Source organism: Egretta garzetta, unplaced genomic scaffold, assembly GCF_000687185.1.
Source record: "Egretta garzetta isolate BGI_Z169 unplaced genomic scaffold, ASM68718v1 scaffold367, whole genome shotgun sequence".
Classification (NCBI taxonomy): Eukaryota; Metazoa; Chordata; class Aves; order Pelecaniformes; family Ardeidae; genus Egretta; species Egretta garzetta.
This window is the reverse complement of record NW_009260192.1, coordinates 166,788-191,051: the sequence shown is the minus strand read 5'-3', so window position 1 is coordinate 191,051 and position 24,264 is coordinate 166,788. Positions and strand designations below refer to the sequence as shown.

The following is a 24,264-nucleotide window of genomic DNA, read 5'->3' as shown; positions in this document are numbered from 1 at the left end:
AGAATATACACTCTATATTGTCTGCCATATCCTGGGTAGGAAGAGAAATAGGTGGGAGAACAGATGAAATACTAGCAAAAATAAGTGTTTGTGACTTATCTTAGTACTCCCTTAATCATGTACATAGCTTTTATTTTACATGTTGTATACTTATTATAAATACGTTTTCCATTTTCCGCCTTATCCATTCATTTAGAAGAATTTACTTTGTATTGTAGTTTTCTTAAGATGAGTTAACAATGCCTGTGCCTCACAAGGTGTTCACAGGGCTGAAAAAAAGAATTTCTGCCAAATTTTGGAATTCAATATTACTTCCTAAAATCATGAAGTATTTATCTTATTAGCAGTTTATATTTTGACACTGTTTAACTAAAGACTTACTGGAAGTCTGTTGCTTCTTTCTTCAGACATTTGCTGGAACTGTAGAAGCTTTCCTTTCATCTCTGCAAACTCAGAATGTGTAACAACATAGAAGAAAGGGTCACTTGTGATTTTTCTTAATCTGTTACTTTTTTTTTTTTTTTATAAGAAGCCAGGTCATCAGTCTTGAGACCCAACTCTTCTAATGGTGCAAGATGAGAGAGATTTTCCAGCTGGGAAAACTATATGCAGTTGGAATCAACCCTTAGAGGACTCAGCTGTATCCAGCTAGTGTCATAGACATGTGTGAGAATGTTCAGTTTGGAGACCAACAACATAAGTGAAACCACTTTATTTTGACTGCTGTGTTGGAAACACTGAGCAATTTTTTTTCTTGGTTTGTGTCTATAGCTTTCTAAACTGAAAGGGAGTAACTGCTTAAAAACTTTGCTGATAAGACTTGAATATATTGACAAGACCAAATTGCAATTCTCAAAGCATAACAGCATTTCATACTTGATTACTGGTTTTGTTAACTGATGAATTTTGTTTATTCTTTCTGAGTTTAGCATGTGATATATAGCAACACCTAGGAATTCTTATGTATGCTTCAGATATTTAATTGCTTTATCAGCTGTTTGCCTCTGAAAAGCGGGGAACTTATTCCAAAGTTAAAACACAGGATACTGCAAGCACCATTGCCAAGTGCACATCCAAAGCTATTAATCCTTGCACTATTTGAAGTCCTTCACGTCTTGGATGTCAGAAGATTTTGAACAGAGAACTCAGATACTTTGTGTGATCATATGATGATTGCAATGTTGGAAGTGGAAAGCCATTGTGACTTCAGAGAAGGGATGATCCCATTTGATTTTCATCTTCTGATGCATATTATTTTAAAGAGGACAGTTTCAACTGTATGCAGCACAATGGGGGATTTATAAACAGAAATTAAATCCCATTGGACAGTGGTAAGGTACTGAGTACATTCTTATAAGCTTGCATACATTTAAGAATTGTTAAATGTCTTGTGCTGTCACAGGCATGGTCCCTACATATGCAATCTCAATGTGATGGGCAGATTGTACTTTTCTGTTTCTAGATGTTTGTTGTAGGAATAGAGTATTACATTACCTTCTGATTAAATACTTGTTTATGTTCAAGGATATCTTATTTTTAGATACCTTTCATTTGATCTTTTGAGAACCTGTGAACTAAACAACAGACTGGACTGCCATTCTCACAAGAGGCCATGGGTGTGTTTACTTAAATATTAAATCTTGACAGAGGAACGAACCATTCAAACTCACTGATACATCAGGAGTGCCACAGTGTCTGTCCTACTGATTACACTAGTATTCTGTAAAGACGATTTAGGAAAGTAGCTTGATGGGTACCTATTTCTGAATGGGTTAAAGCAGATTATTAAACACAACTCATCTTCTTTATTTGTCCAACCCAAGTTTTTTCCCAAGTGTACACAAATCACAAAATATTCTCCCTCACTGAAATGAGTTTAGGTATTACTGTGGATATTGCTCAAGAACCAGAAAGACTATCTATGGGAATTTTTGACTTTTAACCACTGACTGCTGTACTTTGAGCCCAGTTTTCCATCTACCTTGTAATCTACCCATCCAGTCTGTGTTTCTCCAGTTTGGCTGGAAGATAACCTGCAGAGATTGTGTCAAAGTTGAAGTAAATAATGTTCACCACTTTCCCCTTATATGCAAAGCCAGTAATAGCATTACAGAAGGCAGCAGGGTTGGCCAGACACAGTATGGCCTTGGTAAATTTGTGCTGGCTGTTCCAAATCACCTTCTTTGTCATGTGCATAGGTGTGACCATCTGTTCCTGGCGACCAAGGTTAGACTGAACAGCTTGCAGTTCCCTGGATGCTCTTTCTTGCCCTTACTCAAGCAACTGCACTGAGATATTTTTCTGTTCTCACGTGACCAATTAATCTTGCCTCTCCCTGGCAGTTTTCTTACGCTTATCTATATACTGAAGACATCATGCTTTATTGGATTTTCAATATGCTAGAGATAGGAAGTAGGATATTGGAATTCAAGTGTAGTATTGAGGAGGGCAGCCCTTCTTGAGGCTTTACGGTACATACTTAGAGGTGCAGGAGAAAAACTGGTAGCCTTCGAGTGGAAAAATATTCATTTCTACGAAGAAACACAGGGCTGAAATGGACTTCCTGAAATTGTTTTGACCCCCTTGTGGTTATTCCTGAGGCAGTTTGTTTCAGACCTTCATTGCCTTTATCCGTTTTCAGGCTACCTTCCTTGCTACAGGTTATGCCGCTTCTGCTCTTCACAGATACGGAGCAGAACTTATTCATACTGCTTTCCCTCAGGGCTTTGCTTGTTTGTTTGTTTTATATATTTGGATACTGTCTTCCTGTCTATCTATGTAATTTTCCTCTAAGCTGGATGAGTCCTACTTTATTCAGGCTTTTTTCCTGGGTAACACACTCTGTACCTCTAGTCACTGACTTCGCTTTCTTTTCCTGGATTTTATCAAGTTGGTCTACTTTTATAGTGCTCTATGCACTGGCTTATTAGTGATAAGAGATCTTTTTAGAAGTGAGGACTAATGCATAAAAAGACTGGGTGCCAACTCTTCAGAATTACAATAGAGAAGGCAACAATCTTGAAATATACTTGGTGATTCTGAGACTCATAGATTAGTTTACAACTTAAGAGTTGGAAGTACATGCTGGTTTCAAATTTACTGTTAGTATAGCTTGCAAACCCTGCTAGCAGTCTAAATACTACTATCTTTAAAGCAGTTTTGTCCTTAAAAAACAACTGTGTGCTGAATTGGAGAAGGAGGTAAAACACAATTAGCTACAAAATCATCTAAGCCAATGTACAGAATACTGAGCTAAAGACTTGCTCTTTCAACTGCTTGGAGTATGGCAAGTAAGATAATACTTATCACAGAAGGAGGATTTTACTATATTGCTACTTATTTTGTTCCATGGATATAGAAAAACATGCAAATATCAATTTAATACTGCTTGGTTTTTTTTAACATTAGTTCAAAGCTGCCTTATTCTAACAGTAGAAATGATACTTTCTTATGATCAGTTATTTCATACTCTTCTTTAAATCTGACTCCTGTTTTTCTGAAGTATTTCAAAAGATTCCCAGACAAATAGTCAGACAGGAAATCAATCCAAAAGGTATGTGCTGAAAAAACCAAAATGATATATTCTGATGTAATACATAGTGATCACATGTAAGGAGCAGACTTCAGAATGGCAGCTACAATGTGAGAACCTCACTGAGATCTGGGTATCTATCAATCCATGTAGCAGATTATCAGTGCATTCAGTAATGAATAACATCATGGATTGTAAAGTACAGTATCTTCACCCTTCTCTAGGACGCAAATGCAGTTGTAGTTCCAGATACTGTTTTTCATTATGCCTTTGATTTTTGATTCTTCAAAAATGCATTGATATTTGTAGAACAGAAGTGGATTAAGGGAGTGGTGATGCTAAACACTGCCTGCTGTTGAGTAGGTGATAGCAGTGGTAATGCTAAGCACTGCCTGCTCATGAACATGTTTTTAAGAAACTTGTCCATTAAGGTCCACAGTCTTTAATACTGATCACTTCAACCTATTTATAATTTGTGGGCAGAGCCAGACCAACAGTATCTGAATTCCTCACCTGCTTAAGTTCTTAGTATCTTGTTGAGCTTTCCCTATTGAGGAGTTGTTGTTAAAGGAAGTCCATGATTTTGTTCAGCTGATCAGCTCTAAAATACGACTACCTTATATGTGGCTGTGTCCAAAGACCACATTTCTCTTTTGGTGTGTTACCTGGTGCTCTTTGAAGGCCTAAAAGGGGGTTAGACCTGGAAAACTTGGGAGACTTTTCTTGTTCCCTACAGTCATCTACATGCCTTGATTGAATATCTTTATGCAGAATCTGTCAGGTTCTTTGGCCTGGATACAGTTTTCTTCACAGCCCAGCCTGGGTGGAGTTGCCTTGGACCTATTTCCTTGGGCAGGAGAAGGAGCCAGGATTGGAAAGACCAGCTCTTCTGGGCAAGATGCAGTCACTGTCTCATCAGCTCTGTCCAGGTGGAGTTGCATCAGCCCAGATAGAGACATGCCAAGCCAGTCTGAAGAAAACAACAACAAACAGCTAACTGTGAGAGTAAAGCCAGGGGAACAATGCCCTGGAGATCATAATTACATCAGATCCAAATCAAGCTTTATCCTACTGCAAATAAGTGATCCATAATCTAAATTGAAATAAGGGTTTGAGGTTGTTGTATGTTGTGATTTAAACCAGCAGACAGCTAAACAGCACACAGTCGTTCACTCACTCCACACCTCCCCAGTGGGATGGGGGAGAGAATTGGGAAAAAAAAGTAAAACTCGTGTGTTGAGGTAAAGACAGTTTAATAAAACCGCAGAGGAAAATAACAACAATAATAATAATACAGAATATACAAAATAAGTGATGCAGAATGCAATTGCTCACCACCCACTGACCGATGCCCAGCCCGGCCCAGAGCAGCGATCGCTACCCTCAGGCAACTCACCCCACTTTATATACCGAGCATGACATCCTATGGTCTGGAAGAACCCTTTGGCCAGTGGGGGTCAGCTGTCCTGGCTGTGCCCCCTCCTGGCTTCTTGTGCACCCGGCAGAGCAGGGGAAGCTGAAAAGTCCTTGGCTAGGGTAAGCGCTGCTTAGCAACAACTAAAACATCAGTGTGTTATCAACATTATCTTCCTCCTAAATCTGAAACACAGCACTATGCCAGCTACTAGGAAGAAAATTAACTCTATCGTAGCCGAATCGAGGACTTTGTATTAACAAAGAGTTTTTTCATGGATAAATAATGTCCTTTTAAGTTTTCTTGTCTGTGTGCTGTTGATTTGAGAAGTAATATCTATCAAAAATTGTTCAATCTGAAGGAGTTTCAGGGAGCATTATGCATTGAAAATAATGGATAGGCTTTGTTCTGTCCCTATACTTCAAAACTGTTAGATTGTTTGATGATGGATTTTATTTAAATTAAATATTTAGCACACATATTTGACCTTTAAACACAATTAAGGTTACTGACTGGACAAAGAAAGGAGTGGAATTTTATAAGATTTAAAAGAAAATTAAACAATATCTTGTGACAGGAGCCAGGGACAAATTGTTTGAACTCTGTCTAAAGAAGTTTTCAGAAGTTTAACTCCTGTTCCTTTTTCCATCAGAACTGCAACTTGGTTATTCTCAAGCAACAGTTTTCATGCTTGTTTTCAATTTTGTTTGCCATTTTAACAGATAATGGGAAATGAGCTGCAGAATGAAAGCTGGAAATGGGGGTTGGACCACTGAAGTGGGATCCTGAGTTTAAATCCAGGGTCTTTTCAGCTTTGTACCCTAAAAATAAGGACAGTTACTGTACTCAATCCAATAAAAAATAATTTCAAACCAACATGTATAAGGAGCCTTGTGAGGGAGATAGTGAAAAGCATGGAAGTGAAACTTGAAAGAAATGCTTGAATGACCTGAAAAGAGGTGGGAGAGATGGCAGCACACGAGTAATAAATTCACAGAATCACAGAATGGCAGGGGTTGGAAGGGACTTCCAAAGATCATCTAGTCCAACCCTCCTGCTAAAGCAGGTTTACCTGGAGCAGGTTGCACAGGACATCATCCACACGGGGTTTGAATACCTCCAAAGAAGGAGACTCCACAACCCCTCTAGGTAGCCTGTTCCAGTGCTCTGTCACCCTCAAAGTAAAGAAGTTCTTCCTCATTTTCAACTGGAACCTCTTATGCTTCAGTTTGTGCCCATTGCCCCTTGTCCTGTCGCTGGGCACCACTGAGAAGAATCTGGCTCTGTCCTCGTGACATCCACCCTTAAGATATTTATAAGCATGTATAAGATCCCCAAAAGATTCCTTTTTGTCTATTGCTTTATGTAGATATGTAGAGGCTGGAATTGCTGATAACTACGTCTTTACCTCTACCTTGTTCTTACGGATCCTAAATAGTGAGCTATAGATTATTAATTCAGTTCTGAACTCTACTGATCACTAGAGAGAAATTGGAAAAATTTTAAAAACTGTATAGTTTTTTCATATAAATACTCTAACAAGTTTCTCTGAGGAGTATCTATTTAGTTTATATCCATTAAAAACAAAGAGCATATTTCAGATTAGCATTAGTAAAACTAAATATGCATTGCAACTGAAGGAAGAAGTCTCAGTAATCCTGAAAGACTGCTGTGAGAAAGGGCACTGGAAGGGATGGGGCTGAGCCTGGGCCCTCACAGTATCTCTCTTCCTATGGAGGTCTTAGTGAGTTACTGCCTTCAGCCGAACGCCAGTACTGAGGGGTTTTCCTACTGGATATATGAAATATTTTTACGCATTTTGTGATGAATTTCTATTGTCAATGAAATTTCCAAAATCTCCCCATGATATGAAAGAAGTACGGAGGGGAAGAATAATCTATGCTTTCTTATTTGCTGTGCGCAGTCTGTTAGGAATGTTGATATGACTAAAAAAAGTTGCCATCTTTCAAAGAAAGGTATTTCAAAGGCACAGAAAAGAAGGAATTAATTTAAAAATCTCTTGGAAGTGTCTTTATTCTGAGTTGGGCAAGTAGTGAAGGTGGAATTCCAACAGATTATTCCTGTAGCACAAGACAACTGGTGGCAGAATGTCAGCCTGACAACTCCGGGTCGTTAAATGCAAGTTCTGAAAACAAGTAAATGGACCAAGTATTTGTGTTGTGGTTGTACTGGCTGAAAAGATTTCTTTCAGCATCGAGAGAAGCTAGAAAATACAGTATGGAGTGTTACATGAAAATAAGATATTTTTTTTTTCTTTTTTTGGACTTGAAGTTAGCTTGTTACAGCTTGTTCTAGTTATTTCCCAGAGAGACTTAATTAAAATTCTGTATTTCCTGTTGGCTGTCATAAGGTGGCTTCTTCTTTAACACATAGATCCTCCTCAGAGGCATCCAACTCTCTCACTAGATATTAGAAGTTAGATGGAATTTAGGTAGTCTGGATCTTTCTTTGGTGATATCTTCTCTTTTAAAGTACTGCAAGTCATAGGACAGGTTCTGCTTACCATGCTATCACATCTACTCTCTCAGTTACAGTGGGAGTCAAAAAGAGGTGCTGACTTTGAAACTTAATAAGGTGGAATCAATTACTAGTTTCTGGTTGTTGATAAAGTAATAAGCCTCGATAATAAGGCTTAAAATAACAAGCTTTATTCATCCTATCTATCAAGTGCAATAGTCGAAATAAGAAAAAATCTACCATTTCTGAATTAAACAGTGTCATTGTAAATGAAAATGTAACATTTCAAAATGAAATGACTGCTTCTGCTCCTTGAACCAACAGGATGGCTTTGAAATTAACAGAATTGATAGTCTGGAGGCAGAGAAACTCAGGTTAAGGAGAGTGTTAGGACTGGAACAGGAATTGTACTGCTGAAACTTTTCTGATTGCTCATCCCTAAAAATGTGCTGGTGGATCTCAGTGTAATAAATGTTGGTCCATTGGTAAGAATAACATTACTGTTGTTCATCTTTTTTGGAAGCTGCCTGAGCAAAGAGATCCTGAAAGCTTATGAGTTAGGCTACTTTTGTAGATAAACTTGCATGTATGTGTTTGGCAAAGTTAACTGCTGCATGTTGAAAGCCTATTTTTCTGAAGTAACCTTGATTTGTGTACAGAGTGTACTCACAATAATATTTTGAAAAAATATTTAATTGTGGAACTTCAGGTGCAAATGACAAAGCTATGTGTAATGCTTTTAGCTTACTGTCTCTTAATAAGGTATTCTTTGTTGCTCTTTAGTCTATATGGCACCTATTTTCATCATTCAGTGTATTTATTAACATGCATTTTGTAGCTAGGAGCATTGGTGTTTCATGTAATCTGTGATGAGAAAGGTGGTCTAACGTTGTCCATGGCTACCTGACTGAAGGATAAAAAGAAGACGGACAGATTTTCTGCAGAAGTGCACAGCAATATGATAAGAGGCACTGGGCACAAGTTGGAACATGGGAAATTCAGTTAGATATTAGGAATTTATTTTTTTTTAAAAACACAAGGATGATAAATACTGGAACAGGTTACCCAGAGGTGTTCAAGACTCAGCTGGACATGGCCCTGGGCAACCTGATCTGATCAGGGGTTGGACTAGATGACTTACTTAAGTCCCTTCCGCCCTAAATTATTCCGCGTTTCTATGGTTGTGGCTTAGAAGTTTGTCTTGTTTATTCTATTGCATAGAAACAGAACTATTTTTAAATGCTTCCCATTTTAAGCTATATTTGATTTTGAGCCAGACAACCAGTATTTCTCTGTGTCTGGGAGCCAAAATACAAAAATATAGAATAGCGAAAATAAAAGCTGCACAGTGTTAGATTGTCATTGAAATCTTGGCTGGTGGTACTATGGCACCACATTTGGAAAATGAAAGCACTGCTGTGAACAATTTGAATGTTATAAGTGAGGTGGTGCTCACAAATACATGGTGTTAATGTATTTTCTTAAGGCACGCTTCATTTGTCTAGCAGTCTGGGAGGCAGTGCTAGGTCTTGCCTTCATGCCCTCTAAAATCTTTGAAAAGGTGAAAAACAAATCATTTCAATGTAAGGCAAAAGGAATTCTGATGATGAAGCCAAATTTGCTGTAATACAGTACAGCTGTATTCACCCTCTAGTTTTGTAGGGCAGAGTTCAAGACTTTTCACTCCATGGATAAAAAGAAAAAATAGGACTGTGTCTGATTGCAAGAGAACATACACACTTAAAGTGCACCAGCCAAATTGTAGAATAAGTGGAAGTAACATCTTGTCCCAGTATTGCTTTTGCTGAGCCTTCAGTGACCTTCAGTGAAGCAGGCAAACAGGCAGCTCAAAAAATATAAGTTGCCAAGGTGAATTTATTTCAAAACAGAAAATGGTTATTTTATTTCATTTGTGCTTCATTCTTGAAGTTTGGTGCTGTATCAGCACCTCAGAGTTACTTCTGAATGTGTTAATTATTAGTTAATAAATTATTAGCCAGCTGTTGACGTCTTCTTAAGTTGGAGAGAGAAATAGAATGCTCTTCAGCTGAAGATGCTTTATTTGACAGGGCCAAGATATATTTTTGGGGTTTGGGTAGAAACAGAAAAGAGCCAGTTAATTCAAATTCCAGTCACCTCATCACCCAAGTTCTCTCACATTCCTTGAAACAGAGGAAAATCAAACCAGCTGGCAATTTTAACTAACTCAACATCTATTGTTACCAACAATATTGTAATGTTATAATGGGGCAAGGGACACAGAATTTCAAAGGCTGTAATTCTCCATTACTGAAAGAAAATTAGTTTGTTTTCTCTTTTGGGAAGTGACCTCTCAGGTGGGTTTATTTGCTTTTATAGGTTGGAAATACCACTGTCCCCAACACTGAATTGCTGAACAAATACTGCTTTAATGCAACTAGCACAGTGAGCCATTTCTGTTTATTCCTTACTTCTCTCCACTTATTTAATAGCCTAAACCAATGGGCTTTGACTGAACTTTTGCTGTGAAAGTAGAAGTTGAAAATTGGACTTCTGTGTTTGTCTTGTAGCTGAATATGAACCATCAGTTAGAACTAGCTGGTATGAATAAGAGATGGTAGCATGCTTATGAATTCTCCCCTCTCTTCCTCTGTTACTCCATGATTAATTAAAGTGATAAGAAGATGCTTCGCATAATCCCTCATGGATCCAAAGCTTGAACAAGTGTCCAGCTGAATATTTTGTATATTATTTTCCATAGCTGCTTTCACATTTTAAAGATGTGAATTTCAGTTAGGTAATTTAGAGTTAAATTTTTCACACTTTTCAATGTTTATTTGCTCTTGGCTCCTGTTGCCTATAGGTGACCACTTATTTTTTCCAACTGGCCAAACTATGGTGCTCCCATTTGTAGCCATTTTCTTCCTTCTGAAGAGCTAATGGTAGCTGGTTCCCTTATGATGCAGCTGATTCATTAAGCTGTCTTTAAAAGTCTTTTCCCTTATCGGTGAAGAGTCCTTTCCCCAGAGTGATTCTAACACTGCAAGTGGTCTGATGCACTTAATATAGTGCTTTAAGTCCAGATATGCTGTGCACGATTTGTCCTGCTGGTTTTGGCCATCAGTTGACTTTTGTCGAAGAGAATGCTTGCAGATCAGTGTGGAATTTCTGTTGGCAAGCTGGGAGGGAAAGATCGTTTTTCAGAGGTAGCTATGAGTCCCAGAATCTTTCATTTGAAGGTGGCCTCAATGTAAAAGAATTACTCTTCAAATGCAAATACTTAAGACCAGAGTTTCAATAACACATGCCAAAAGCTGATACAAGTGGATATGAGGAATATTCAACCTTGCCTTGCTCTATGCCTGCAAGTGTTCTTTTCTGTTTGTAAGGTGTTTTCCAAATCTCTTTGTGTTGGATTTAGAGGGCATCTAGTTTATCATTTGACTCTTTCATCAAATAGATGGTGGGGAAAATGGTATTCTAAAATCATAATATGACAAAGTTATTTTCTCAAAATCAAGTACATTCTTATCACAGTATCATAGCAGTCAAGTTCCTGTGACTTCCCTTGTCCATTCAGTCATGTTTAATGAGCATTTATCTGAGCGGTGGCCAAGATACATTACTCAGAATGGGAATGCCTGCTTTCCCTGTTAGTTGCTCAAAATACTGTGAGATCAACACAAGTGAAATCTATTTTGCTAATGTGCTCCTGAGATTAGTCCCCATTTACCAACCTAATTGATAGAAAGTCCTTTATACCTCTACTGCTCCAGGCTGGTCCTTTCTTGACTAGACTGGCCATATCTGTGCAGTAATGTCGTGCTGAGCTCTCCTCGGTTGGCTGCAGAGGCCCCTCTGTGCTGCTGTGCCCTCCCTGTATACCTGTTGTCCGCTCCAAGGATTCCAAGTGACCACATGGGCCTTCCTCATAGGCCTTAACATGAGTTGCATATTGTTACATTTTCATGGGAGGCTTTTTTGTTTGTTTTTAATTCGGACCAGTGTAGCAGAGTTGGGTTTACAGTCTCCTGCACAAAGCTGCCTTTTCCTTACAGATTCAGGAAATGCTTGAATTAGTTCATAAGTGTCCAGGTATCCTTTGAATTCCTGTGACCCTCTTGAGTCTGGAACATTTTAACTTTTTTTTTTTTAATTCTTTAAGAACTATTTCTTTATAATGTACTCAGCTATAACAAAAGAGGGTTCTTTACAGCTTTTTGTGTTTGTATTTATGATGCTAAGAAGTATACTGTGTGTAGTTGGGTATAAAAGTGAGGAGTTGGAGGAGTGCAAGGGCTCCTGGAAATATGTTGGAGTGTTAATCTGTTGGCAGGCAGAAGAGCTGGACTAATGACTAAGTAGCACGCTGACCTGCTTTGGGGAGAGATGTCATTCCCTGCAAAGAGTCCATACCAAGAGTGATCTACCATGCATTGATAGTTCTGCCATGACAGAGGGCACTTTCTGTGATTGATGGCTTCATTCTGTCCTCATCGTTCTTTGATTTTTGTCTCCTGTGTAGCCTTTCACTCTCTGGAACCCAAGTGCTTTCACTCAACAGCTATGGTTCCCAGCAAACTCAGGTTCTAACTTCAGTTGGGAACCTTCGTTGCCTTGGATAGAAAAACTTATCAGTGGTGGCCTTGGTTGCTCCAATTCTGTCCATACACTTCCAGAAAGTGGTCAGCCTCTGACAGTTATTGTTTCACAAGTTAAAACTCATCCCTGCATTTCTGTGATTCTGGAATGCACACAGCCCATGGAAGGGAATATGGTTTAGTCATATGAAGTGTAGCACCTGTGTTGTTGCTTTAGCACAGATCTTTTCCTTTAAAAAGGTACAGCTAAATGATAGTAAAGAAGGCTGTTTGCCTGCCTTGCTCTGTGCTGCTCTTTGGGTCAGGCTGCACCTTCAAGAGGAAGGGGAGAAGAGTACCCTTGTGGAGATCAACTGAGCCCTCTCAGCTAGGGGAACTTCTGCTGTGTGGAGAGAAGGAAATAGTAAGCAATGAACTTACAGAAGGGGTAGAAGATAGTTATGGCAAGAAGAGCATGGAGCAGTTCCTGTAACTAGATAGAGAGGAAAAGAAAGATTTTTCCTAAACACTGAGGGGACTCTGTAGTATTTGTTGCCATCCAGGCCATCACTGAAAGGATCCTGTGCTTAAAAGTGAACTAGGGGGAAAAGACCTGCCCTGTCAAGACAGTGTGGGGAGGACAAGGATTTATTTTTTTAAATTTTAAGTTAATCTCCTTTTCTTCTGTTCTGCCTTATTCTCTATTTTTAAAAATACATTATTCCTGTTTATGTTCTGCTAGAACTGGCTTTGAGTTTAAAAGCTCTGTGGGTGGTTTTGATGTGCTAGCTATGAAGAAAAGGTCTAAAGGGACCTACCTCAAAGTTGTTGCTGTCTTGGGATTCCATTTAGACTTTCTGTTTTTAGAAACTTCACTGACAGTTTTTAGGCTTAAATAAAATCAAGACCCCTTGTGACTATAATTGACTACTTATACAGCATCTATCTAATTGGAACCAAACTCAGTTAAATTCAATCTTGAATTAGAATTAGGTCTTCAAATTAATGTAAAGTTTAACTGAGAGACATATAGAAACAACTGTGTAAATAAATAAATAATCACAAATTTAAATTTAAAACAGATCTTCACTAAAATTTTTTAAAATCCAGTTTTGGGTCTGATTAAGAATTTTAATACAGAAATCAAATTATTATCTCATATTTGAATCAAGTACTGTAAGTCTTGCTTTCTTCTTAGACATGAATATTCAATGGAGACCAGGAGACCATCCTTTAATTTATGCTGAGTTCTCCAAAGTTAGGTTAGAGTTTTGAAGACGATATAATTTCAACAAATCTAGTTCATGGTCAATCAGAGGTAATAATCCTAAGTTTTGTTGGCATGGAATGCTTTTTACTAAGCATCTTTATGAAGCATATTAGAGGGGTTTGAAGTCTGTTGGGTTTTTTTCATTTTCTGCTATTTGGAGCCCTGTTGATATTTGAAACTGTACGCCTGCAGCAGTTTCATATACTGAAAATAAAAGAAGTTAGAATGTCTCCCAGATAAGGAAGCAACTGCCGCCCCTTACCAAGTCATGGTATTGTACTGCTGAAAATGTCAGTGTTGAGTTTTCTAGAATGCTTGCAGTCTTCTGCAACCTGGCAGAGTTGCTTTTGGAAAATTGTGACGGTTTCCTGGATGAGAGCTTTTTCTTGATCAGTCTTTAGATAAAGGAAGAGTCTCACTGGAGGCACATGTTTTCCATCAGTTTTACTTGTATGGTTCTTTCTATGAAGGGAAGAGGCATAAAGCATTTGGCTTAGGTCCTTACAGTCAGCATGCAGACAACTGCAGGTGCTCGACAGTACTACTAAATCATCTTCACAGATTGGGGATTGTGGCCTCTCAGCAACAATAGTCATTAGAATTTCTCCAAAAAAAATGGAGGGTAGGCTAGGGTGATACCAGAGAATCAATATGTACTTGTCTAAGGAAACTTTGAATATCAGTCTGCAATTACTGAGAGGGAGAAAGCAAGAAACGAAGGGAGAGAGAATGAGAGAAAGAAAAGGAAGTTGAGTATCGTTCTACAGGTCATACATATCTCATTGTTTTTCTTCAGGATTTAGTTCCCAAAGTTAGATGATTTTGTGCAAATTTCAGGTTTTTTTCTGAAAAGTTAATTTCAGCTCTCATGATTGGAGAGAAGCCTGAAAATCTGTTGGGAATAAAAATTTATGTTTCAAGAATGAGAAGAGAAATAACAACACAAAATGTACTGTTCTAGTGCCAGTGTTGTAAGTTTGGGGGAAAGTCATTACTTCTTTTTTTTTTTTAAGCATTAGCCTTCAGCAATTCTGAAAATATGGCAAGACTAACAGTGATAAGGGAATATTAAAGTTGTAAGCACCAAGGAAGGAAAAGCCAATCCTCCCTCACCCCACCAAGAAAAGTTGAAACATCTTATTATAGGCTGAAAAATTGATTATTTTATTATGAAGTCATTCTGTGTTGTTCTAAGTTAAATTTTTGTAGATGGATATTCAAGATGTTTCTTGCTTTATGTGCTGCTCCCCTGGAAAGCATAAAAATGAATGTTTTAAAAAAGTTTCTTAGCAATTTTGAGTAAAGTATATATGTTGGTTAGGTGTCCTGGTGTAATTCCAACTAGAAAATTACATTTCCAGCCCAACATAGGAAAAAAAAAAAGAACAAAAACCCAAAAGTGGTAGCATTTTTATTTGGATCTAGCTACTATCTATCCTCTACCCTAATTTTGCATTGTGGTTAACTTAATTTTAAAAGTTCAAATTTTTTACTAATTAAAAATAAAAAACCTTGCAAGTTTTTCACCTGAGTCCTATAGATGGTTAATACTACTATAACCCCCACATTTAAAGAAAAACAAATACTTGCATTTTTTCCAGTTACTTCATGCACTTTTCTACTACTGCAGTTGTAGAAGATGTTACAGCTAATGAGAGTACTAAACTTATGGAAAACTGGCATGTCGGAAACTGCAATTTTACATGACTGTTAGTTTACTTTTTAAAATACACTTACTTTCCAGGAGACTCCACCTTTAAGCAGTTGTTCAGTTGCTTGCAACTGGCAAATTAAACAGCCCTATACTGTTACATTTTCATATTCCGTTCCTGAATATATGATTACAAGACAATACATTCTGATCTTCTCTTTTTTTTTTTTTTTATTTACTCTTTTCCCAGTGAAAAGGCAGAGTCTGAAAGTTCAGATCAATGCAACCGATGACACTGTTTGTATGAGGTATCTTCGACCAAGTCAAAACACCAAACTAGAAGGTTTTGTCCTGGGTTATGGAAGCAACTTTTTCTCTAATCAATTCATTCCTTTACCTTCGGAAGGAAAAACCTACACAACAGAACTTGGTAAGGCATATTTGCTTTCCATTCTACTGTTATCATCAATTGTGGGAAGCGAGCGAGGAGAACATGAATCTTTGGGTTTCTTAATTTTTGTTTTTGTTAGGTCATTGCTCAGGGTTTCTTTGTGTTTGTTTAAGGTTGTCTTGAAGAATTTCAGATGAAGGTGGAATTAGGATATCCTTCAAGGAGAAAATTAGTACAAGAACAAGTAGTTCTTGTTGTTTGGAAAAGTTTGCTATTGGTATTTGTTTTGAGGATTCTCATTGTACTAAGAGATTGTACTATATTGACCACATCACAGATCAAATGGGATGATTTGCTTAAAGTTGCAGTTATAAAGTAGAATACAAGCAAGATGTCCGTGTTTTTAATGAATAGTACAAGAAGCAATGAAACAGTTTTGAGAACTGTGTGGTTGATTCCCTTTGCTAGAAACTTGCATATCAAAATTATGCCTTTTCTGGCAAGGGCCTATTCCAGTTCTACATGTTATAGAATAACCTGTAACTTCTATCTCAGAAGTTATGGATGGAATTCCATGAGCTGGTGTAAGGAAGAGATTAAACCACATCAAGAATGTTACACCCTGTTGCCTGGGATAGGGAGGAAGAAGGGAATTTGGTTGTCCCTTTGACTTGGAGTTATGTCAGTATGGGCAGGATAGCAAAATAATAGAACTGGATTAGTTAGAATTGTCTGAGAAATGATTAAAACATTTACTTACCAGGATTTGGGCTTTTAAGAAATCTATTCAGTCTCTGAGGATTTTCCTGTTTCTTTCTTTAATCTTTTCTAGCCTGAAATGAATTTGGGCTACCCTCATCATTGTACTGCCAGTGATCTTGGTGTAAAACAAGGGTGAAGAAAGGATGCATAAGCATAGAAGTAACAATTGCTATCTATCTGTTGTTGTCAGTTAAGGCAATTTTGGGTGTCTGCTCCAGGCTGAAAACTGCAGAATAAAAAAGAATAAGTAAGATGTCAGATACTGTATAATTGCGATATTAGAGACTCTCATTAGGTCACTGTAGCAAAGGTTGACTTTTTCCTTTCCCTGTGTTGGTACTGCTGGGATCTCTCTGTAATTCATAGAATCATTTGTTTGGAAAAGACCTTTAAGATCATTGAGTCTAACTGTACCTGTCTACCACTAAACCATATCCCTATCCACCACATCTACCTGTCCATCAAATACCTCCAGGGATGGGGACTCCACCACTTCCCTGGGCAGCCTGTTCCAGTGTTTGATAAGCCTTTCGGTGGAGAAATTTTTCCTAATATCTAATCTAAACCTCCCCTGGAGAAACTTGAGTCTATTTCCTCTTGTCCTATCACTTGTTTCTTGGGAGAAGACACCAACACCCACCTCACTTACAACCTCCTTTCAGGCAGTTGTAGAGAGCAATAAGGTCTCCCCTCAGCCTCCTCTTCTTCAGGCTAAACAACCCCAGATCCCTCAGCCGCTCCTCATAGGACTTGTGCTCCAGAACCCTCACCAGCTTTGTTGCCCTTCTCTGGACATACTCCAGTGCCTCAGTGTCCTTCTGGTAGCGAACACAGCATTCGAGGTGCGGCCTCACCAGTGCCAATCACAGGAGGACGATCACTTCCCTAGTTCTGCTGGCCACACTATTTCTGATACAAGCCAGGATATTGTTGGCTGCCTTGGCTACCTGGGCACACTGCTGGCTCATATTCAGTTGGCTGTCAACCAGTACCCCCTGATCCCTGTCTGCCAAGCAGCTTTCCAGCCACTCTTCCCCAGGCCTCTAGAGTTGCATGGGGTTGTTGTGAACCAAGTGCAGGACCTGGCACTTGGCCATATTGAACTTCATATAATTGGCTTGGCCCATTGATCCAGCCTGTCCAGGTCCCTCTGTAGAGCCTTCCTACCCTCAAACAGATCAATACTTCCACCCAGCTTGGTGTCATCTGCAAACTTGCTGAGGGTGCAATCAATCCCCTCATCCAGGTTGTTGATAAAGATCACTGAGCCCTGGGGAACACCACTTGTGACCATCATCCAGCTGGATTTAACTCCATTCATCACCACCTTTCAGGCCCGTCCATCCAGCCAGTTTTTTACCCAGCAAAGAGTATGCCTGTCCAGGCCATGGGCAGCCAGTTTGTCAAGCAGAATGCTGTGGGAAACGTTGTCAAAGGCTTTACTGAAGTCCGGGTTTAGTGTACTTTAGTACACTACAGTTCTGTCATCAATCCAGAGTTCATAACCTTTGCTTAAGCTGTGTTTAATTTATCTGATTTATCTTATGCGCAGCTTTTGAATCAGTTCACTAACAATGGTGTACAGGATTTTCTGTAGAATACTGTGAATTGAGCATAAGTAATATCTGCATTGCTGTGTTACAGTAGTGAGTATTTTTCTCTGAGATCCTTGGAAAGAGGAAAAAGCACTGAATGTAATGTCAAATGTAGATCATTTGCACTTCCTATTTAATAGCAGCTTTAATACCTAATACTTTGTGAAACTGAAAAAAGAAAGCTGAACATCTCCTGGAACATATGGGAATTTGGTATTTTGTAACTTTAACGTTTATAGGTAATTGCTGGAAACTGTAGACACCTTTCTTTAGTTCTGCTGTGCATCAGAGTGCTAGCCACATGCATATTCATTAAAGCTTACTGTTAAGCAGTCAAAATCTTGTAGCAATGAACGCAGAAGGTGAGAAAACCCATGATGCATACAGCCTGTAATGAAATGAACACATTTTCTGTAGTGTATCTGGAGAGGGAAAAGCACAAGTGTTGAGGAATACTCTCCTTTTCCTTTTTAATTATTTTAAAGGAGAAAAACTTCAAAATTTTAAATCACTCATGCCAGTACAAGTTGTCAATCAGTTTTCTAGCGACAATGAATCTATGATTGTGACTTCTGAGTGTCCAGTAACTAAAAATGCAATGTGCAACATCATGTAAAGAGTAGCATTTCCAAAATTAAGAAAATGTCATCTTTGCAAAGACAGGAATAAAAGAAGCTAACAGCAATATGTGCTTCAAGTCGCAAGAATTTATTTATTTAAGCAATTAATACATTTATTTGAGCTATTTCTTTTAGTTAATAGATATAGGGTTAGATTATAAGCTTTGTGGACTTGTTTATTGCAGTTTACAAGCAGAGAGCACATCACTTTTCCCATTTCATTAATGTTAAACACCACATTAAACTGCAGTTTTGGCTGTACTTTCCAAGTGTGAACAGAACATGAGCTAAAGCAAGAAACATCAGTTGTTCTTTTGGCTCTGTGTTAAAGTGACTTGTGTGGCAGATACAAAGAGAAGACGGTGGTGATTGCTAGCACCCCACGCAGTTTCAGTGTTAGAAAAAATAAGGTGTTGTAGATGGACAATAAAAATACTCTAAAGACACTTTCCAAAGATGCAACCCCCCTAGACCCTATTGCTGAAAAATCTTACATTGTCTTTGTACTCCTAGTACATCTCATACATGATGAAGTTGGCCTAATATGCTATCTTCATATTAAGACAATATATTTTTAAAATTTCACACTAAAAATTGTCTATACCATGTTCTAGATATCCTAGTGATTCAAGTGCCACTGTACACTTTGCAAGAGGTTTTCAGTGGGTTCCACACATTTTTCCACAATCAGAACAATGAGGTTTGTACAAAAATATTCCTGTTCACCCTGAGAACTCCTTCTTGGTCCTCTCATGCTTTGTCTTATCCAACTTTTACAGAAAGCAGATGAACTTTACAGGTTGCCCTGAACAGTGGTTGGTTGTGGCTTTTGCTGAACAGAATGTGGAGGGGGAGTGATTCCCAAATGTGAAAAGACATTGTGGCCTATTTAGACCAAGGCTAATACAATTTAATACTTCCTCTTCCCCTGTCAGTTTTAGTGGTTCATGGAAAGAGAATACCTTTCCCAATCAATTTAGGGACTTTGATTGCAACCTTCAATTGGTTTGGTAGCCGAAATGTAAAGATTAAAATGGAGATTTAAGGACATTTGTTCGTTACTAAAAGGTATGTTTTCCAAATGAATTAAGGAATATTGCTTTAGCATATAATCTCCTGAGAGAGTGACTAGATCCAGGAGAATGGAATCTCTGTATCCAGACAAAAGTGGATCTTGTCCTTGTAGTGTTAAAATTATCTATTCAGTGAAGATTTGTAAGTGAAGGTGGTACAGACATGTAGTCAACTGTAGACCCTACTCAAAGAAAAAAAAATTACTACATTAATTTAGTAGCTGGGCCAATGTAAGAAAACATACAGACTTTGTATATAAGTAAGTCATGATTCGCTTCCTAAGATGCATCAGTTCTTTAAAATGTCCTTTGTCCCTTCTAACAAACAGTGTAGGTCTATACAGCAGAATGACGTGCCTTGCAGACATTTCCTTGATTTAGCTCTGCATGCCTGCTTTTGTTAATGGAGCAGCATAATTGGTAGTCTCTTTGGGATAATTGTTCCTGATTGGAACTGGAGTATGGGGAGTGAAGCAATGACTAACTTTTTTTTTTTAATAGATGACACAATATACCAAATAATATATATATATCTAAGGCCCATGCCTTCCATATTTCCAACCCTGTCACTGTTGATTAAGATGAAATTTATTGTCAAATTCTCTGCTGGGTCGCACACCTCTTATGACCCTGTTAACAATAAACTTGAATTTAGAAGATGTATTAATTTATGAAATTAAATGTGAATATGTGAATATATTTTGAAAGAAATTATTAAGGACGAGATCTTTCCTAGGATTTCCAGGAGACATATTGCTTTGTAGAAAGTGTGACATCCGCCTACATTTCATCTATTAAAATATTCAGCACCTCACTGCAGTGATTCTTATCTTAAGATATTTGTTTTTCCTTTCTTTTGCAACTAAAATACTAACTGAGCCAGCAATTGCGTAACATTATCCATGAATCGGGAACTGCCTGCAGAGGGCATGTACAGAGAGAAAAGGGTTCTGTTGGATTTCCTGAACTTGTAATGAGCTCATGCTGGCAACAAACTCTTGAGCAGCTTCATGTATTGCTAGATAGATGAATTTGAGCCACAGTGAAGGGTAAACAGCAGTGATTAGGCAGCATCAAAATTTGGTTCAAAGAAGTACGCCTCTTTATCAGTATACAAGATGTGTTTTCTTTTGTGCTTTTTATGGGCTTACATGACAGTAAGCAATGTTATTATTGGTCGTGGAAGCTATTCAGACTATGTCAAAATGTAAATTCAGCTAGACTAATAAATAAGGTGAATAGACACATCCAAAAGTTCTGAGCTTGACTTAAACCTTTGTCTAAATCTCTAATTCACTCTCTATGACTCATAAAGAAAGAGTATTTCCTTGAGAAAATTGTGCTTTTTTTTCTAACTTGGTTAGGAAGATTGCAAGTCAGTCTCCTTGAACTTGTTGGTACAGTTGGAGGAACTCAGAAAATTGGGTGGAGACAGGAGAATTTTGTAAGAAAGAACAGAAATTAGCTAACAAAGAGTGAACAAAGTTAATTTCTTTTACAGTTTGTAAAACCAGCTCAGAGTTGGGCCATGCTTTGGCCTTTCCTTTACCTGAATCAGACTGTACTGTTTAAAAGGAGAATGTATTGGCAATTCTGCTTTATAACAACCATAATAAGTTAGGGGTGAATTTAGCATATATGTATAGGGAACAATTCTAGTACCACCTTGAACACGTTTTAGAAAGTGTAATTCGGGGATGTGTGCTGGAGTAGTGCTTAACTAAAAGATCTTGCTGTGCAGTTTCTTTATATCTGATCAATTCCCAGAAATGTGCAGATATATTAACCATATGGTTTTCAAGATGTCAAATAATTTGAACATTAATTCAGAAGTATGTGGCTTCCTAATAACTTGCCAAAAACCAGACTTTTACTGCTAATGTTAGCTGAGCCTGGTGGACTGGAGGACCGGGAAGAGGTCAGCAGCTGCACCTCAGCTAGACGAGTGTACCAACCGGTAGCAGGTTCATTCACACCAGCTCCTTGGTCCCCTTCTCTATCTTTTCCCATGCTTGTTAGATCACAATACACTTTGATCCTTCCCTTTCTCCACCTTTGGTCTTTGCCCTTAACAACATCATGTAGTAAGTTTTTAGCAATCCCTAAATCCAGATTAGGGAATTGTGGTCTGAAGCTATAAAAATACTTTGTTTTGATTTCTGAATCTGCTGGTCTATGAGTTCTAATGATGCATTGCAACAGTTTATTTTAAAATTTATTCTAAATTCATTAGTCAGGTCATTCTTGCATTGTTTTGCTTTCAACTGTATTTGTGTATTGACTGAATTTGCTAGCATTTTGCAGTGCATGTTAGTTGCCTACTGCCACTGATTTGATAGCCTAGCTCATGGTGTATGGAAGTAAGTGTTCTCCTATATTAGTTTGATGTGTCAGTGGCATGTATTTTTATTATATTCTGGTTGTCTCCTGAAGCTGTTAAGGTAGATAATAGAAGGGGTTTTTTCTTTTAACAATTTTATATCATTGATATTACAGAATCTTAGTCAAACCCTTGCTTTTTTCTTTTATAATGAGACCAAAGTTCTGCTTTATTTCTGTGCAACTTTGCATGCTTTGAAATGTTTCTTCTATGGTAAATTGTAGACGTACTTGTGTGACCAGGGAGTATGTATGTCTTTTAGACTGTCCAGATGAAAAAATACTGAGTAATTGAAGGAGTTCAGAAAACTTTCATGTAACTGGTGACTGTTCATTGAGTTGTGGTAGCCTTCATGTTTAAAAGCTAAAACAAGATGACTGGATGCTTCTGTCTAATATTTTTGAGAAGTGAGAGGAAAAGATGTATGAATATGTACTGAACAGTTACGCATGTTTACTGTATGTATCAAATGCTATAGATACAAATAATATTGCTTTACAAATATTAGTGCCTCAGGTGTGTGACTAGTTTTCCCTCCTGGTTCAAATATCATTTGGTTAGGTGTACATGCCTCCCGGAGTGTTATGGTTGGGTCCAAAGTGCCATTGCTTTATTCAGCTGTGGATATTTAAACTTGAAAGAGCAATTCCAATGCTGTATTGATGCCTCTCAACTGAATTGTCAAAGCAACCCATATATGGGGAATTACAACACTAGGAATTAGGCATGAATTTGTTGACTAGCACTTTTCTGGTAAATCTGGGCATTTTCTGGTAGTACTTTGTGGCTAAAGAATTGAAGGTGGTCATTACTTGGACTTTATTTCTGATCTGCAACTTCAAGGTGTTTATAAAGCAATAGTTGTATACCAGCCAAAAGGAACTCTTAGCCATGACATTTGTCATTCTAGCCCTAGTAAGGGGGGCTAGGCAGTAACAGGTTCAAACAAGTGCATTTATTGTGTTAGTTTTATAGTAACAGCCCTTCAAGAATGTGTTAAGCAGCAAGGAACCGCTAAGATTTTTATAGCCAATTTTCAAATGTATTTCAAACTGAACTTGTTAAAGTTTGCATTGTTCTGTAGTGATCCTTCATTTATGACATTCTGTATGCTTAGAAGATGAGATAGATCTGTATCTTGCATGTGTATCATATGTTTCTCTGTTATTTACTGATGTATGTTGAAATGATTGCTGGGGGCAGATGCTGGATTCGTGGATCTGTGTCCAGATATTTGGACATTAACCTTAATTATGTAACTATCATTTTCTTTCTAAACACAGTTAATAGAAAATAAGAAATACTCAGCTGTAAATAGGATTGTCTGTACTCTGTGATTTGATTTGCATTTACGTGACATCACCATTTATTTTAGAAATGCACTTGTCTTTTAAAATATATTTCAGTGCAATAGTTGATATATTCTGTGAGTCATAATGATACACAGTCAGAACCCCGTATTTTTGTGGGTCTGACAGTCACCTTTCTGCTGCCTAGCTCTTATTTCAGCAGTCAGTTTAATTTATCCCTTAAGCATTAGGATGAAGTAGCACAAGCTAAATTATGGTCTTATTTAGTTTTCCGTATTTCACAGCGTTTTCTTTTTCTCTTGTGTTACTCGCCTCTCCCAAAGATTCATGCTTCTTATAGACATGGATCTGTAAAGTGGATTATGCATATATAGGCATCATAAAGGAACACAGATGATCATAAAGAGTTCTTGCAACTGGATAGAGTTTAATACATGGGTGAGGCATGTATATAAGGCAATGTTTTAAGCCCCTGAAAATTAATTGAGTTGCAGTAACATCAGATGATTTCCATGTTGTGATGATGACCGATACATATATTTTTCAGCAGAAGGACTGAATCGGTGTGAAAACTCAGTGGCCTTCTGAACTTAATAGGAGAAATGTTAAATTGCAGTGGAAGACCAAGAAAGAAAGAACTGTTTTCAAACCTGAATCAGGGCTCCATTATTTGAGATTAAGCAAGCTGTTTGCCTTTCTTGGTTTCAGTTTCTTTGGATATAGAATGTACCTCTGTCCAGAATACAAGCATTTCAAGGCCTGTGTTCTTCAGTCTGTGCATAATACTTTGATATAGTTCATCAAACAGGTGAACTTAAGTTAAAGTACAGTTGCTGTACTCTAAACACCTATATTGATTGCAGCATGGGTTATTCTGCTCAGGAATGGCAAATAATATTTCTAAATTAAGCTATATTTTTAGTCAAGTTCAGAACAGAATTTTAGTGTTGTATCCCAGGTATTGAATGTAGTCCCCTGATAATTTCAAATTCTGATTTTAATCATAGTGTTCATAATATTGTCTTAAATTCAGTGGTTCTAAACCAGACAAGTGGTACTTTTTAAACCTGCCTGTTGTATACCAGAGCACTCTCAACATCTAGTCTTAGCTTGTGTAACTAAATACTTCCTTTTATAGATTGTATTACAATCAGAATAGCCGTGAGTTCTCTGGGAAATGGGGATGTGTTGTATTCTTTGTTAAGGCAGCATTTGCCAAATCCATGAAA

At 37.8% G+C, this 24,264-nt stretch overlaps 1 protein-coding gene across 1 annotated transcript in view; it reads left to right on the top strand.

Annotated features, from left to right (window-relative positions):
- The window catches only part of LOC104129292 (ABI family member 3 binding protein), a 157,668-nt gene that overhangs the window by 9,552 nt on the left and 123,852 nt on the right, over positions 1-24,264 (top strand). Inside the window, exon 2 of the mRNA XM_035897581.1 lies at positions 15,155-15,334. Coding sequence (XP_035753474.1) covers positions 15,155-15,334 — 180 coding nt within the window. The remainder of the gene's footprint in view (positions 1-15,154; positions 15,335-24,264) is intronic.